At 48.7% G+C, this 16,040-nt stretch overlaps 1 protein-coding gene across 2 annotated transcripts in view; it reads left to right on the top strand.

Moving 5' to 3' along the window:
• The window catches only part of PLPP1 (phospholipid phosphatase 1), a 215,586-nt gene that overhangs the window by 83,468 nt on the left and 116,078 nt on the right, over positions 1–16,040 (top strand). The window contains exon 2 of one of the 2 annotated variants that reach the window (XM_063962219.1): positions 5,592–5,743. The exons of the other annotated variant lie outside the window; for it this stretch is intronic. Coding sequence (XP_063818289.1) covers positions 5,592–5,743 — 152 coding nt within the window. The remainder of the gene's footprint in view (positions 1–5,591; positions 5,744–16,040) is intronic. 2 annotated transcript variants of the gene reach the window in all.

Below are 16,040 nucleotides of genomic sequence, written 5' to 3'. Positions count from 1 at the left end.
TTGGTGAACGATTTAGCAGAGGTTTCAATGATAATCAACTATGATAGACCAACGATGAACGACTGTGCATTGTTCATCGTTGGTGCCTCAACACTGAACGATATATTGATCATTTTTGAACATTATCTTTCATATCTTTCTAAAATGTCATCCAGTGTGTAGGGCCCTTAAATTAGTCTTGACGAATTACATATAAATTACAGAATCTGTGCTCCCAACCTCTAATAGCAGTGTTTAGCCAGTCTGAAGACCACTCATTCCCACTCTATCTATTAGTTAAAGTGGAGTTTGCCAAACTCTGCCATTACAGTCCAGATTTTAAGGACATCCATGATTGAGTCCAGATGGTTAATTAAAATTGAGGTACTAATTTAGTCACCTCTGCTCAAGCTTAGATATCCTTAAAACCTGGTCTTTAATGACAGAGTTTGGAAAACTCTGGGCCAAAGCACATGTGTTATACTTACATCATTATGCATTCTCTGTATATTCACCTGTAGCCTTCTAGTGTTCTCTAGCTTGTATACTTGTCTGTATGGTACATTTGTGTTAAATTGTCATCTATATTTAATCTGGGACACCTATGAGTTACACACGTTCTGTGGCTGATTAAAACCAGATGAAATGCAGGCTTTAATATAGGTAGCCACAGAACCTGTGTAAATTGTGTAAATCATAGATTTCCTTGATCAAAAGGATATCATGGCAATCCTATCTATATGGTATAACTGAAAGATTAATTCTGTGTGCGGGTTAGGGCTGCGTTATCCATGCCGGGATCCCGGCCGCAGAATGACAAGGGGGATGGGGGCGGCATGTGCAAAGAAGCTCCTTGTTGGGAACGTGCGAACGGGATCCCGAAGGTCAGCATGCCGGCCCTGGGATCCTGGCAGCAGACAGTGGGGGCGAGCACAACAAAGCCGCTTGCACACTCGCCACGCAGCGGGCTCGGTGGCTCACGTGGGAATAGTCCCTTCTAGTCGCATGCCGATTTGTCTGTATTGTGAGTGTTCGGGATGCAGCTGGAGGTTAAATGGCCGTTGGTCACATAACTACATCCTCTCTATGCAGGATTATCCTGTAGTATTCATCTCCTTCCAACTTTTTGTGAACCACTGGACATCCGAGACGTGCGGTGGGGTAAATGGCTGAGGAGACACTGGCTAGTACCAGAGCCATATTTACGCACAGTATATGAGCCCAAGGGTTCATGTGGGCAGGGGAGGATTGGGATTGAACACCAGCCCAGGAAATTTATGGAAGCAGCCCTAATGGGGGTGGAGTCTGTTGGGGAGAAGTCTGTCAAGAGGGTGGGGTCACTCCTCAGAGGTCCTGATTCTGAGACAGACACAGTTGGGGCCTTCTTTAGCTTGAGGGCTGTAACACGCGTGCCGGTTTCTCCCGGATGGCAAAAAGCTTTGTCCGGCTTTTTGCCATCCGGGAGAAACCGGCAGAGTCTCTCACACACCACGGCTTTGAGCTGTGTGTGATGCTGTGCGCATGTGTAGCATTAGACACGGCTTGGAAAAAAAACGTTGTGTGTGTGAAAGCTCCCCTTCACACATACGGTTCACTGACTGCAAAGCCGGCCCGGCAGCCGGACCATCCAGTGGATAGTTCCGGCTGCAACCCGGCAGCCGGGCCGTGCAGTGTGTAAGGACCCTACTCCTCACACTGTTCATTACAATGCCGGCACGGGAAAAAGCCGGCTTGTGTGTTTTAGCCCTTACGTTATGCTAATGTTTACCTGTGACTTTATGCATATGCTGTTACAATGCCCTTCCCTGATGTACATCTGTATATACAAGGACTGATATCCCACTTTCAGTATCTACTGACACTGCTGTCATGGCTTTAATCTAATTCTGATTTTATTGATTTTTCATTCTACAAACCCCTTTTTTTAACCTTATATGTTTCAAAGTACAGGGAGGGGGAGCACACACTACATACAGCACAGTACAAGGAGGGAGCACACACTACATACAGCACAGTACAGGGAGGGGGAGCACACACTACATACAGTACAGGGAGGGAGCACACACTACATACAGCACAGTACAGGGAGGGGGAGCACACACTACATACAGCAGAGTACAGGGAGGGAGCACACACTACATACAGCACAGTACAGGGAGGGGGAGCACACACTACATACAGCACAGTACAGAGAGGGAGCACACACTACATACAGCACAGTACAGGGAGGGAGCACACTACATACAGCACAGTACAGGGAGGGGGAGCACACACTACATACAGCACAGTACAGGGAGGGAGCACACACTACATACAGCACAGTACAGGGAGGGGGAGCACACACTACATACAGCACAGTACAGGGAGGGAGCACACACTACATACAGTACAGGGAGGGAGCACACTACATACAGCACAGTACAGGGAGGGGGAGCACACACTACATACAGCACAGTACAGGGAGGGAGCACACACTACATACAGCACAGTACAGGGAGGGAGCACACACACTACATACAGCACAGTACAGGGAGGGAGCACACTACATACAGCACAGTACAGGGAGGGGGAGCACACACTACATACAGCACAGTACAGGGAGGGGGAGCACACACTACATACAGCACAGTACAGGGAGGGGGAGCACACACTACATACAGCACAGTACAGGGAGGGAGCACACACTACATACAGCAGAGTACAGGGAGGGGGAGCACACACTACATACAGCACAGTACAGGGAGGGGGAGCACACACTACATACAGCACAGTACAGGGAGGGAGCACACTACATACAGCACAGTACAGGGAGGGGGAGCACACACTACATACAGTACAGGGAGGGGGAGCACACACTACATACAGCACAGTACAGGGAGGGAGCACACACTACATACAGCAGAGTACAGGGAGGGGGAGCACACACTACATACAGCAGAGTACAGGGAGGGAGCACACACTACATACAGCACAGTACAGGGAGGGGGAGCACAGACTACATACAGCACAGTACAGGGAGGGAGCACACACTACATACAGCACAGTACAGGGAGGGAGCACACTACATACAGCACAGTACAGGGAGGGAGCACACTACATACAGCACAGTACAGGGAGGGGGAGCACACACTACATACAGCACAGTACAGGGAGGGAGCACACTACATACAGCACAGTACAGGGAGGGGGAGCACACACTACATACAGCACAGTACAGGGAGGGGGAGCACACACTACATACAGCACAGTACAGGGAGGGGGAGCACACACTACATACAGCACAGTACAGGGAGGGAGCACACACTACATACAGCAGAGTACAGGGAGGGAGCACACACTACATACAGCACAGTACAGGGAGGGTGAGCACACACTACATACAGCAGAGTACAGGGATAGGGAGCACACACTACATACAGCACAGTACAGGGAGGGTGCACACACTACACACAGCACAGTACAGGGAGGGTCAAACACATACAAGTAGTGAAAGACAGACACAGGGGACCAGTGCAGTGGAATCTGTCCCAGTGGCCAATCTGCCCCTGATTACATACATAGCCACCACATTATTACATGCATAGCACATTATACGTATAGCACCGCATTACATGTATAGCACTGCATTACACTTATAGCACCACATAACACGAATAGCCCCACATTACATACATAGCCACCGCATTACATATGTTGCCACCGCATTACATAAATAGGCTCATCATCAGGGACAGCCATTGGGCAGCTATAGGGCTGAAGGACTTTGCATTAGAGATTGTCCCAGGGCTGGCTGTGAGTGCTGCCTGGTCAGCTGGCATCCTGAGTACAAGGTACATCCTGCTCCTGTCCAGTCCCCAAACCATACACTGTGACCAGGGACACCATCATGATAATGCAAATAATGTAATTAAAAATAACCTCTCTGCCAGGTCCCCTTCAGTGCTCAGTTACTGCTCTGGCAAGTTAAGTGAGAGCGCAAGAGCTAGGGTGGCGGCGGGTGTAGTGAACCCGGCTCCGACCATCGCTATGCTGCTGCTCCTGAGACGGGCTCATTGAAGAGATCTTTGGCCAGGGCCAGAGAAAGGGCTGCTGGGCTGGTTAACTTTCTCCAGGTTCCCCGTTGGTAGAACAGCTTCACCACTTTTCATGGATAGCGGCACCTGGAAGTGCTCGCTAGCCTAACTTCCGGATTGCATTCCAATGAACTGCAAGTACTGGAAGCAGTGTGAATCGGCCTGGCTGAGGGGGGGTATGGGACCGGCCCGTCGGAATCTGTCATGGTGTACCAATCTGCCCCTGCATGTGGGCATTATACAGGGGTGCAGCAGTATATACTGCAGGAAATTTGGTGAGTTTTCATCCGAGATGTGCGGAAATGATAGGCGGGGGTTGGTTTGCACTGCCTCACCTGCCATATACGTTTTACTCCAGAGTTTTGACTATAAAAATGATTAGAATAATACATATTTCTAATATAATATTTGTATTTTTCATATACTTTATATAGTCAAAACTCTGTTGTGTACGTTGGTATGACAGGAAAGGCTCTGTCTCACCTGCCTCACCTCACTGCATTTCACTGCTGGGAATACACATGCAGATAAAATGTCTGCCTGACTGAGGTGTTATCTGACAGCCTCAGACCCTGTAGATATTGTGAGATATCTCCAGTTTATTTGCCAAGATATCTGCGCTCCTTTCCTGGGACATTTCCTCATTCCCTTCCCATGTGAAGAAACGGTGGCAGTGGCAGCTCATACACTGCGCAATGCGGTTGACTTTCATCTGTGAAAATATCACATCGGACGGGCGTGTTGCAGCAGAGCAGTCACATCACGCCCCGTCCCACCTACTTCCCTGGGAAAGTGGGTGGCCTCTTTAGAGTGTAGGCAACTCTCGTGTGTGTGTGTGTGCGGGGGGGGGGGTGGGGGGTGGGTAATGTTCTTACCACACATCTTTGATCAGTTATTGAATGCCTGTCTCGTGCATAAGAAGACCTCAGTCAGATGCGTACATACAATTTATGTGCAATATATATTATACATAAACCTGTGTGTATATGTATGGCTGCGTGCGTGCCCCCCACTCACTACAGACGGCTCCCTCCAACTTTCACCTATGTTGGCTGCTGGCACGACATCAAAGAAAACTGACTGACTGGGAGAATCTTGAAGGCAGTGAGAGCTGGATGAGGGGATAAGAGAAAACCGAAGAAGAGCTTAAAAATACAACAATGAAAAACAAAACCGAACAAGGGATAAAAGAATTGGCTTGATGGGAGAAATACAGGGCAAAAGAAAGAGGGTGGTCACAGGAAGACGGAGTGAGGGAGACATGGAAAGAGAGAGGGTAGTGACACAGAGACAAGGAGAGATGGGAAGGCGGGGAAGAGAGAGGAGAAATAATTCCCTTCAGCACCATCCACAGTATGAGCAGTGGTTTCTGTATCTCAGCGGATGAAGCATGCACGTTTCTATAGTCCCCCTGTATAGCTGTCCTTCCTGCTTCCGCTGCTTTCTTGCAGTCTTTCCCATCTTCCAGTAACGCTGCATTCCCGTGTGTGGTCATTACTCTCTGCCTATATTAATGCATATTTTTCTTCCTTTTGCTAGCTGGATTGCCTTTTGCAATTCTCAATTTGAAGCATAGCTCCTTCAAACGAGGATTTTTCTGTAACGATGATTCCATCCGGTATCCGCTCAAAGAAGACACCATTTCTTATCGGTTATTAGCAGCGATAATGATACCATGCAGTATTCTTATTGTAAGTTCTAACCAATCTGTTTTGTGTTAGTTTTATTTTTTATTTTTTAACTACATGTTTGTTTATTAATATCCAGAATGTTTACTTATTTTCTCTTACATCCTAGAGGATACTGGGGTGCACATTAGTACCATGGGGTATAGACAGGTCCACTAGGAGCCACTGGCAATTTAAGAGTTTGAGAGTGTGGGCTGGCTGATCCCTCTATGCCCCTCCTACCAGACTCAGTTTAGAAAATATGCCCGGTGGAGCCGCTCACAGCTAGGGGAGCTCTCCAGAGTTTCTCTAGTACAAGTTTTTTTTTTTTTTTTTTAGAGTTTATTATTTTACAGGGAGGCTGCTGGCAAGAGCCTCTCTGCTTCGAGGGACTATGGGGAGGGAGTAGTGTCCGCCCTGCGGGGTCTGAGCCACTATCTCCGCTGACAGGACACTGAGCTCCTGAGGGGATCGAACGTTCGCCACCACAGGGGATCGCTCACCCCAGCAGCATACTGCCACCCCCTTACAGAGCCAGAAGATCAGTAGCGACTTAGTCACCGCCCCCCCTGGCAAGCGGGGAGCCGGTGAGAAGATGGCGGCAACAGGGTAGGGGCCGCAGTATTAACTGTGCCCCGGGGCTCAGCAGTACATGGTGCGGCGCTGTGAGGGGCGCCCTGAGCCAGCGCCTACACCCTACACTGTCCAGCAAGCCTGTCAGGGTCCCAGGATCGCTGCCAGCACAATTCCTCAGGTCAGTATAATCTTCAGAAGAGCGGGAAGACAGTGCCATGAAAGGGGGCGGAGCTTCTCCTCAGAGCGGACCCAGCAGCGTTCAGCACCATTTTCCTGCCTGCAGAAGCACTGACAGGGAGAGCTGTCCCTCCAGATCAACTCCAGCTGCCTTGTACTACGGTACCAGGGGACTGTAAACTGGGGGGGGGGGGGGGGGGGGGCTGTGTAAAGTCTGCATAGCCTATTAAGGTACACAGACAGCGCTGGTAGTGTTATTAGTTCTGTTAACTGTGTCTAACATTTCCGTGTGTGTGTGTGTGTGTGTGGGTAGGTGTTTACTATCTCGCATAGCCATGTCTTGGACTCTGTGTCATATGCTGCAGAAGATGTTTCCTCTCAGGAGGCATCCATTCCATGTACGCAGGATTGTAATGCTTTGTCCCAGATCCCCATTGTTGAAGCTTATACTGAAACTGAAACTTAGGTGTTGAAGTCTATGGCAGTTTGGTCAGGCTCTGTCCCTATTCCTGCAAAATCTCCTAGCATGTTCCCACAGAAACGTGCACTTGCCCAAATCATGCAAGATGACACGGATACCGATTCTTGTACTGCAGATGGTGATGGGGAGGTGCTGAGGGGGGCGGCACCCCTTGCTAAGGGGGTACAGCTCATGATTGAGGCCATTAGAGATGTGTTAAATATTAATGACACCACACCTGAGCAGGTTGAGGAGGCTTACTTCACTGACCATAAGAAAGCCCCGCTAACCTTCCCTGCATCTAAAGAATTAAACGCTATATTTGAAAAATCCTGGAAAAAAATGGAGAAAAAATTCCAGATCAAAAAAGGGTTCTGGTTGCTTTTCCCTTCCCTGAGGAAGATAGGAAAAAATGGGTTAACCCACCCATTGTGGACGTATCTGTCTAAAAAGGTGGTTTTACCTGTCCCTGGATCTACCGCGTTAAAAGAACCGGCTGATCATAAAATTGACACTATGGGGGTAATTCTAAGTTGATCGCAGCAGGAATTCAGTTAGCAACTGGGCAAAACCATGTGCACTGCAGGGGAGGCAGATATAACATGTGCAGAGAGTTAGATTTGGGTGTGGTGTGTTCAATCTGCAATCTAAATTGCAGTGTAAATATAAAGCAGCCAGTATTTACCCTGCACAGAAATAAAATAACCCACCCAAATCTAACTCTTTCTGCACATGTTATATCTGCCTCCCCTGCAGTGCACATGGTTTTGCCCAACTGCTAACAAATGTCCTGCTGCGATCAACTTGGAATTACCCCCTATGCTCAAATCCATATACACTGCTTCAGGAGTGGCGTTAAGACCCACTATTGCCTATGCATGGATTTCTAAAGCCACAGTAAAGTGGTCAGGCACATTACTAGAGGATTTGGATACAATGGATAGAAGTGACATTTGAATTGTTTTTATGTAACATACAGGATTCTGCGGGGTTCATGGTGGAATCCATGAAGGACCTGGGAACGCTGACTGCACTGATATCTTCCATGTCAGTCTCAGCCCGCAGGGGACTCTGGCTACGCCAATGGTCTGCAGACGCGGAATCCAGGAGAAGTGTGGAGAACCTACCCTACACAGGTCAGGCTCTATTTGGGGAAGCGTTAGATGCGTGGATTTCCACGGCAACCGCGGGTAAGTCACCTTTCCTTCCCTCTGCTACACCTTCTACAAAGAATCCATTTTGTTCGGCTGTGCTGCAGTCCTTTCGGACCGCTAAGGTAAAAATGTCTAAGCCCCCTACCACTTTTTTTAGAGGTGGTCGGGCAAAATCCAAAACGCCTGCACCCGCAGGCTCCCAGGACCAGAGACCTGCTTCTGGTTCCTCAAAGTCCTCAGCATGACGGTGGACCTCAAAGCCTGGAGGACGGGCTGGTGGGTGTGAGTCTCAGACGTTTCAGACACGTCTGGGTGTCGTCCGGCTTGGATCCCTGGGTACAGGATATTGTGTCCCAGGGGTACAGACAGGCGTTTCAAGAAATCCCACCTCACTGATTCTTCAAATCAGGCTTGCCAGCTTTGCTGATAGACAGGACTATCCTACAGGAAGCCATCCTGAAATTGGAAAAGTCGCAGGTCATTGTTCCAGTTCCAACTCATATGCGAAACAAGGGTTATTATTCAAACCTTTTTTTAGTGGTACCGAAACCGGATGGTTCGGTCAGACCAATTTTGAATTTGACATAGTTAAACCCTACCTGAGGGTGTTCAAATTCAAAATGGAGTCTCTCAGACCAGTGATTTCAGGTCTGGAGGAGGGAGAATTTCTGGTATCCCTGGAAATCAAGGATGCTTACCTCCACATTCCGATTTGGCTGACGCACCAGGATTATCTCAGATTTGCACTGTTGGACAGTCACTATCAATTTCAGGCACTGCCATTCGGTCTCTCCACAGCACCGAGGGTATGCACCAAGGTGATGGTGGATCTCCTCCGCAGACAAGGGGTGAACATAATCCCATATCTGGAAGATCTGCTGATAAAGGCATTGTCCAGGGAGAAGTTGTTGCAGTCCATTGTTCTCACGACTCATCTCATGGGAACACGGTTGGATCCTGAACCTTCCAAAATCACATTTGGAGCCAACCAGGAGGTTGTCTTTTCTGGGAATGATCCTCGACATGGAAGTGCAGAGGGTGTTTCTCCCGGAGGAGAAAGCATTGGTGATACAAACAATGGTCTGGGATGTCCTGAAGCCAGCCCGGGTTTCGGTTCATCAGTGCATTCGCCTTCTGGGGAAGATGGTGGCCTCTTTAGAGGCTCTACAGTAAGGAAGGTTTCATGTTCGGTCCTTCCAACTGGATCTCCTGGACAAGTGGTCGGGTTCTCATCTACACAGGCGCCAGAGAATACGACTGTCGCCGAAAGCCAGGATTTCACTCCTCTGGTGGCTACAACTACCTCACCTTCTGGAGGGCCGGAGGTTCGGGATTCAGGACTGGATCCTTCTAACCACGGATGCGAGTCTCCGGGGCTGGGGCGCAGTCACTCAGGGGGTAACCTTCCAAGGAAGGTGGTCAAGCCTGGAATCCAGCCTTCCATAAACATTCTGGAACTAAGAGCCGTCTGCAACGGTCTTCTTCAAGCGGCCCATCTTCTGCGAGATCGAGCCATTCAGGTGCAGTCGGACAATGTAACGAGGGTGGCTTACATAAACCGACAGGGCGGAATGAAGAGCAGAGCTGCAATGTCAGAGGTGACAAGAATCATCCTCTGGGCAGAAAAACACGCTTTGGCGATGTCGGCAATCTTCATTCCGGGAGTAGACAACTGGGAAGCGGACTTCCTCAGCAGACGCGATCTCCATCCAGGAGAGTGGGGACTCCATCCAGAGGTGTTCACGGAGGTAACAGATCTTTGGGGTGTACCTCAAATAGACATGATGCCCTCTCGTCTCAACAAGAAGCTTCGGCGGTATTGTTCCAGGTCGAGGGACCCGCAAGCAGTGGCGGTGGACGCCCTAGTGACTCCGTGGGTGTTCCAGACGGTGTACATGTTTCCTCCACTTCCACTCATCCAAGAGTTCTAAAACTCATAAGAAGAACAAGAGTTCAGGCACTCCTCATTGCTCCAGACTGGCCAAGAAGGGCTTGGTACGCGGTTCTTCTGGATCTACTGCTGGAAGAGCCGAGGCCTCTCCCTCTTTGGGAGGATCTGCTGCAGCAGGGGCCGTTCGCTTATCAAGACTTACCATGGCTACGTTTGACGGCATGGAGGTTTGACGCCAGATATTAGCTCAGAAGGGCATTCCGAACAAGGTTATTCCTACCCTGATACAGGCTAGGAATGTAATAACGTCTAAACATTACCATCGTATTTGGAAAAAATATGTATCTTGGTGTGAGTCCAAGAAGTTTCCTACGGTGGAGTTTCAACTGGGACGGTTTCTCCTCTTCCTGCAAGCAGGTGTGGATAGGGGCGTGAGGTTAGGATCCGTAAAGGTTCAGATTTCGGCCCTATCCATTTTCTTCCTGAAACAGTTGGCTTCCCTCCCTGAGGTTCAGACTTTTCTGAAAGGGGTTCTGCACATCCAGCCTCCCTTTGTGCCGCCTACGGCACCCCGGGATCTTAACGTGGTGTTACAGTTCCTCCAATCGGATTGGTTCGAGCCTCTACCGGAGGTTGAGGTCAAATTTCTCAGTGGACGGTTGTCACTTTGTTGGCCTTGGCTTCTGGTAGACATGTGTCGGAGCTGGGGGCTTTGTCTTGTAAGAGCCCCTACTTGATCTTCCATGAAGATAGAGCTGAGCTCCGGACACGTCAGCAGTACCTTCCGAAGGTTGTGTCGGCATTTCATATCAACCAACCTATTGTGGTGCCAGTTGTTACTGACTCCTCAATTTCATCAAAGTCCTTGGATGTTTTAAGGGCTCTGAAAATATGTGAGGAGGACTGCTCGTCACAGAAAATCGGACTCTGTTTGTCCTGTATGATCCCAAGAAAATTGTGTGTCCTGCTTTTAAGCAGACGATCTCTCGCTGGATCAGGTTCACTATTCAGCATGTGTACTCTACGGCAGGCTTGCCGTGTCCTAAGTCTGTTAAGGCCCACTCTACTCGTAAGGTGGGTTCTTCCTGGGCGGCTGCCCGGGGTGTCTCGGCTTTACAGCTTTGCCGAGCGGCTACTTGGTCTGGGTCAAACACGTTTGCAAAGTTCTACAAGTTCGATACTTTGGCCTCTGAGGACCTGAAGTTTGGTCAATCAGTTCTGCAGGAGCCTCTGCGCTCTCCCTCCCGTTCTGGGAGCTTTGGTACATCCCCATGGTACTAATGTGGACCCCAGCATCCTCTAGGACGTAAGAGAAAATAGGATTTTAATTACCTACCGGTAAATCCTTTTCTCGTAGTCCGAAGAGGATGCTGGGCGCCCGCCCAGCGCTTCGTTATCCTGCAGTGGTTGCTTAGTTCTTGGTTAAGTACTGTTTTGTTACTTGGTAAGTAATATTGTTCAGCCATTGCTGAGGTTTCAAGCTAGTTAGCTTGGTTTGCCTTGTGTGAGCTGGTGTGAATCTCGCCACTATCTGTGTAAAATCCTTCTCTTGAAGTTGTCCATCTCCTCGGGCACAGTTTCTAGACTGAGTCTGGTAGCAGGGGCATAGAGGGAGGAGCCAGTCCACACTCTCAAACTATTAAAGTGCCAGTGGCTCCTAGTGGACCCGTCTATACCCCATGTTACTAATGTGGACCCCAGCATCCTCTACGGACTACGAGAAAAGGATTTACTGGTAGGTAATAAAAAAAAAAAAAAAAAAAAAGATTTAAGAGTTTGAAGCATAGTTATTATAAAGCAAAACTCACGCTCGGAATATGGAGTATTAGTACTGAGAATACACTTGCAGGCTATCCCTTTGATACCAAATAGATAATTGCAGGCATTTTGTAGAGAATTATACACCAGGAACTATTAATGTAAGAGGCTGAGGTAGAGGGCCTAGGCCAGGAAAAAAACAAGCAAATGGCCCAGGCTCCTCTAGCACTCTGCTGTAACAGAACAAAATGATGTTGCGGAGACACTGTGGTCATGTTTTCACTATTGTGAGTGTGTTTTTTTTCATTTAGTCAATGAAATATATGGAAAATTTGTTATTTCAAAAAGGTAAGTCACAACACTGCTCCACCTAACAACTAGTATTCAATGCATAGTTTACTCTAGTGACCAGTATACAATACAGTGAGCATTCTTGTGAGCTCTGCACAATACAGAGAGTATCCTACTTATCATTTTTATAATACAGAGTACTTATTACCCAGTATAAAATACAAAGCGCATCATAAGTACCAGTATAAAATACAGAGAGAATCCTAGTACAATACAGAGCAAACCTAGTGACTGAGATACAATACAGACAACAGTGATCTCTGTGGGGCTGTTCAGCATCCGTAGCAGTTTTCTAAAAACGCAAAACTGGTAAAAATCGCATGCTGGGGGCCACCCAGCAGACCGCAAGGCTGACCAGCATGTAAAGCGCCGCCCTGCTATGCGATCGCATTGCGGAAATTGAGAAACATCTGGGAATAACAGTTGACCCCCAGAATACGCAGCCAGGCTGCGTATGCAGTCGCACCGGCGTCATGTTATCCGTTGCAGGAAATGCAGGTGGCGTCACCCGGTTGCCTAGAAAACGACCATGACATGACTGCATTTTCAGAACCACCCCCCACCAACGCCGCATCACCGCCCCTGAATGCCTGCCACCTGTCACTATGACTAATCACTATGCGATCACATCATGCCGGGATGCGACGGCATTGTGAAACGCCACGCATACGCGATGTGGACACAGCGCAGACGGACGGTAATCGTTCAATCTGTGTTTTCAGTCATTTGCGTTTGATGCTGAATAGCCCCCTCTTGCAAAGCGCAGTGCACACTAGTAAGTATACAGTATCTCCTGTGTTAGATAATTGATAAATGGGAAGGAAACCTAAATAATGCTGACACTACTGTTTCCGCATGATTAAAGAGGCCGTCTCATGATATTAGTAGGTGTTGGGGCGATGATTACAGCTGCCTTCTTCATCGGTTCTAGTGGAAAGGAACGTTTGTGTGAGGAGGCTGCTAGGGTGGCTATCTCCAGCTGTGCAGATATGTTCCCTAGTGCAGTTGTTACCAAACTTTTTTGCGTTATGGCGCCCTAGAGTATCAGAATTTTTTTCACTGCACCCCTAGGACAAAAATGTCTTATTGAGAAATTTAGAAAGAAATATTAAATTAAGTAGATTGTGTTTATATGTCATCCTTAGGCTCAATTGTGTGGTGATGGACGAGATTTGCTTCTGTTTGTCCCCATATTTTATGATTGGCAGCCACCAGCACTAGTTTTGCCTATTATATTGACCATAAATAATTTGAATTGGTCCTGGACCACCAATCCAAGGCACCCCTGCAAGTGTCCCGAGGCACCCCAGGGAGCCACGGCACACAGTTTGGGAACCACTGCCCTAGTGAAAGTTTAATGACTGTAGGGGAGATGTTTCAAACCTTAGAGAGTGATAAAGTGGAGAGATTCCCATAGCAACCCATCGGATTCTGTCTGCTTATAAACTGTGCTAGATAAATGCTACCTGGCCAGTTCCAGACTACTCCATTCTCTCTGACTCAGGACTTAAGCTGGGTACACACCTGAACGATGTTGCGACACAATATATCGCATCATCACACACTGTACACGATTTGTTCATTACATGCTTCATGTACACCGCGTCATCCATAGAAACGTCCCAGTGGATGTGCAGAACATCCAATGAGATGATGCTATGAACGACGGGCGAAAATGACGGATTGGATGTACATACTGGGGACGATTCAGAGATGGACAGAGATCAGTGCATAAGCAGCCAGATCTGGGTCCATCTCCTCACATGCTGGAGGCCGCCCAGCACAGGGCACGGCCGCCCAGCATGTGTGACGCCTCCCGATGCGTCCGCAATTACATTGCAGATGCATCCAATTAAGGTTGACCCTTTTCAGTGCAGCCTGACTGTGCTGTCAGGCGGTCCGCCACCATTTTTTTTAATCGAAGCGGTTGCGTGTGACATCACGCAGCCACCCCAAAAAATGCTCCTGGCCAGTCCCCGGTTGGATTGCCATGCCCCCCCCCCCCCCCCCCCCCCCCTTCGATGCCGCGTTGCCACCCCACGAATGTCCGCTGCTGTCAAAAGTCTTGCGGCTGCATCCTCTTTGGATGCAGCCACAAGAAGAAGGGTCACGCACTGCGGCCAGTGCGCACATGCAGACCAGATGGACGCGGCCGTTTTGTACGGTCGTGCAGCTGCGTTTATCTCTGAATCAGCCCCACTATACGATGGTTGTGCAGATTCGTCGAAAGTACCAATATTGCACAATATGCAGTGAGTACCCAGCTTTAGACTAGCATCAGCTGTCAGCTTGCACACCCAGTGTGACGTCACCGACCTGACACTAATTGGGTGACACTAATGTCGGTTCTGTTTAGCACAAGGAACGGACCAGCAGTACTGATACTGCAGTAGCACTGAGGTATAGACGTTGTGACTTCTATCACAGAACAGCTGACCAGGCTCACTGAACAAAGGAGAAACCTTACAATCAGCCTTCTCCTTTATCTAGCACATTCTATAAAATGATAGGTAGAATCTGATTGGTTGCTGTGGGCAATATCTCGATTTGTCCTCTTTAGAAGGTTTCATACAACTCCCCCACCGTTACAGAAAAACATCCAGTGGAGTCTGTGTAGTATGTACAGCACTTTATAGCACAAAAATCAGCGTTTCATAAGTGATAATTCATTGATAACATCTTTTTCTCTTACGTCCTAGAGGATACTGGGAATCCATTTAGTAATATGGGTATAGACAGGTCCACTAGGAGCCTTGGGCACTTTAAGAATTTGATATTGTGCGCTGGCTCCTCCCTCTATGCCCCTCCTACCAGACTCAGTTTCGAAAATGTGCCCAGAGGAGCCAGTCATGTTGCTGGAAGCCACTGAAGAGTTTTCTGCATTTATTTAATCTGTTTGTTATTTTCAGGCAGGTCTGGATGGCACCAGCCTGCCTGCTTCATGGGACTTATGGGGGAGAATGGCCCAAACTCTTGAAGGGTTAATGGTCTCGTTCCTCGCTGACCGGACACTAGCTCCTGAGGGAACTATTTGCATGCCCCACTAAGGCAAGCGTACATTCCTGCAGCACGCCGCCACCCCTAACAGAGCCAGAAGATAGAAGAATGGTGCCGGCGTCCCGGTTAGCAGGTCGCCGGCCATTATGACGGCATGAGGGTACGGACACACACTTCTTATATGGGGGCAGAGGAGTCTCCAGACTTAGTACACAGTGCGGACGCACTGCTTCTGAGGGAGCGAACTGAGTCTAAGTACGCTACTGGTGTACACAGTACCCATACTGGCATTACAGACTTAAAAGGCGACTGACTCCATTTTAAGCACTAACATTACCTCAGCCAGTATAAAAAAGTGGGAAGACCGCGTGCCATTGAAGGGGCCGGGCTTCACTATGAGCGGATCCAGCAGCTCACCAGCACCATTTTCCCTCTGCAGTGGACACAGACGCTAACTGACTGGGACGCGCAGCTCCTCTGGAGAGACTCTAGATTACCTCAGCGGTACCAGGATGTCATAGTACACTAGTAAGCGCTCCCCCCCTGCTAAGTCCCCAATCTGGGTACTTAGTCTGCGACCCGGCTAAGCTTGGCATTAGCAGTAAGGGCGCTGTGTGCTGGCTCCAGGTTATCTCTGTGTCTCTCTTGAAGGGCTCTTTGTCGGTTAATTGTGCATTTAACCTTTTCATGTGTGTGTGTGTGTGCTGTCACTGTCAAAGTATGTCAGACAAAGAGTGTGTTTCATGTAAGGTACAGTGTTCCTCTTCTCCAGGGGGCTTCACTAAAGTGTACACAGTGCAGTGTACCGTCCCAAGGTAGCGGGGCGGAGCCAGCTTGGCTGGATTCCATTAGGGCAGTGGTTCTCAAACTCGGTCCTCAGGACCCCACACAGTGCATGTTTTGCAGGTAACCCAGCAGGTGCACAGGTGTATTAATTATTCGCTGACGCATTTTAAA

This window comes from Pseudophryne corroboree, chromosome 1 (genome assembly GCF_028390025.1).
Source record: "Pseudophryne corroboree isolate aPseCor3 chromosome 1, aPseCor3.hap2, whole genome shotgun sequence".
In the NCBI taxonomy this organism is placed as follows: domain Eukaryota; kingdom Metazoa; phylum Chordata; class Amphibia; order Anura; family Myobatrachidae; genus Pseudophryne; species Pseudophryne corroboree.
Note: the sequence above shows the minus strand (reverse complement) of the source record. Positions and strands in the feature narration are given on the sequence as shown.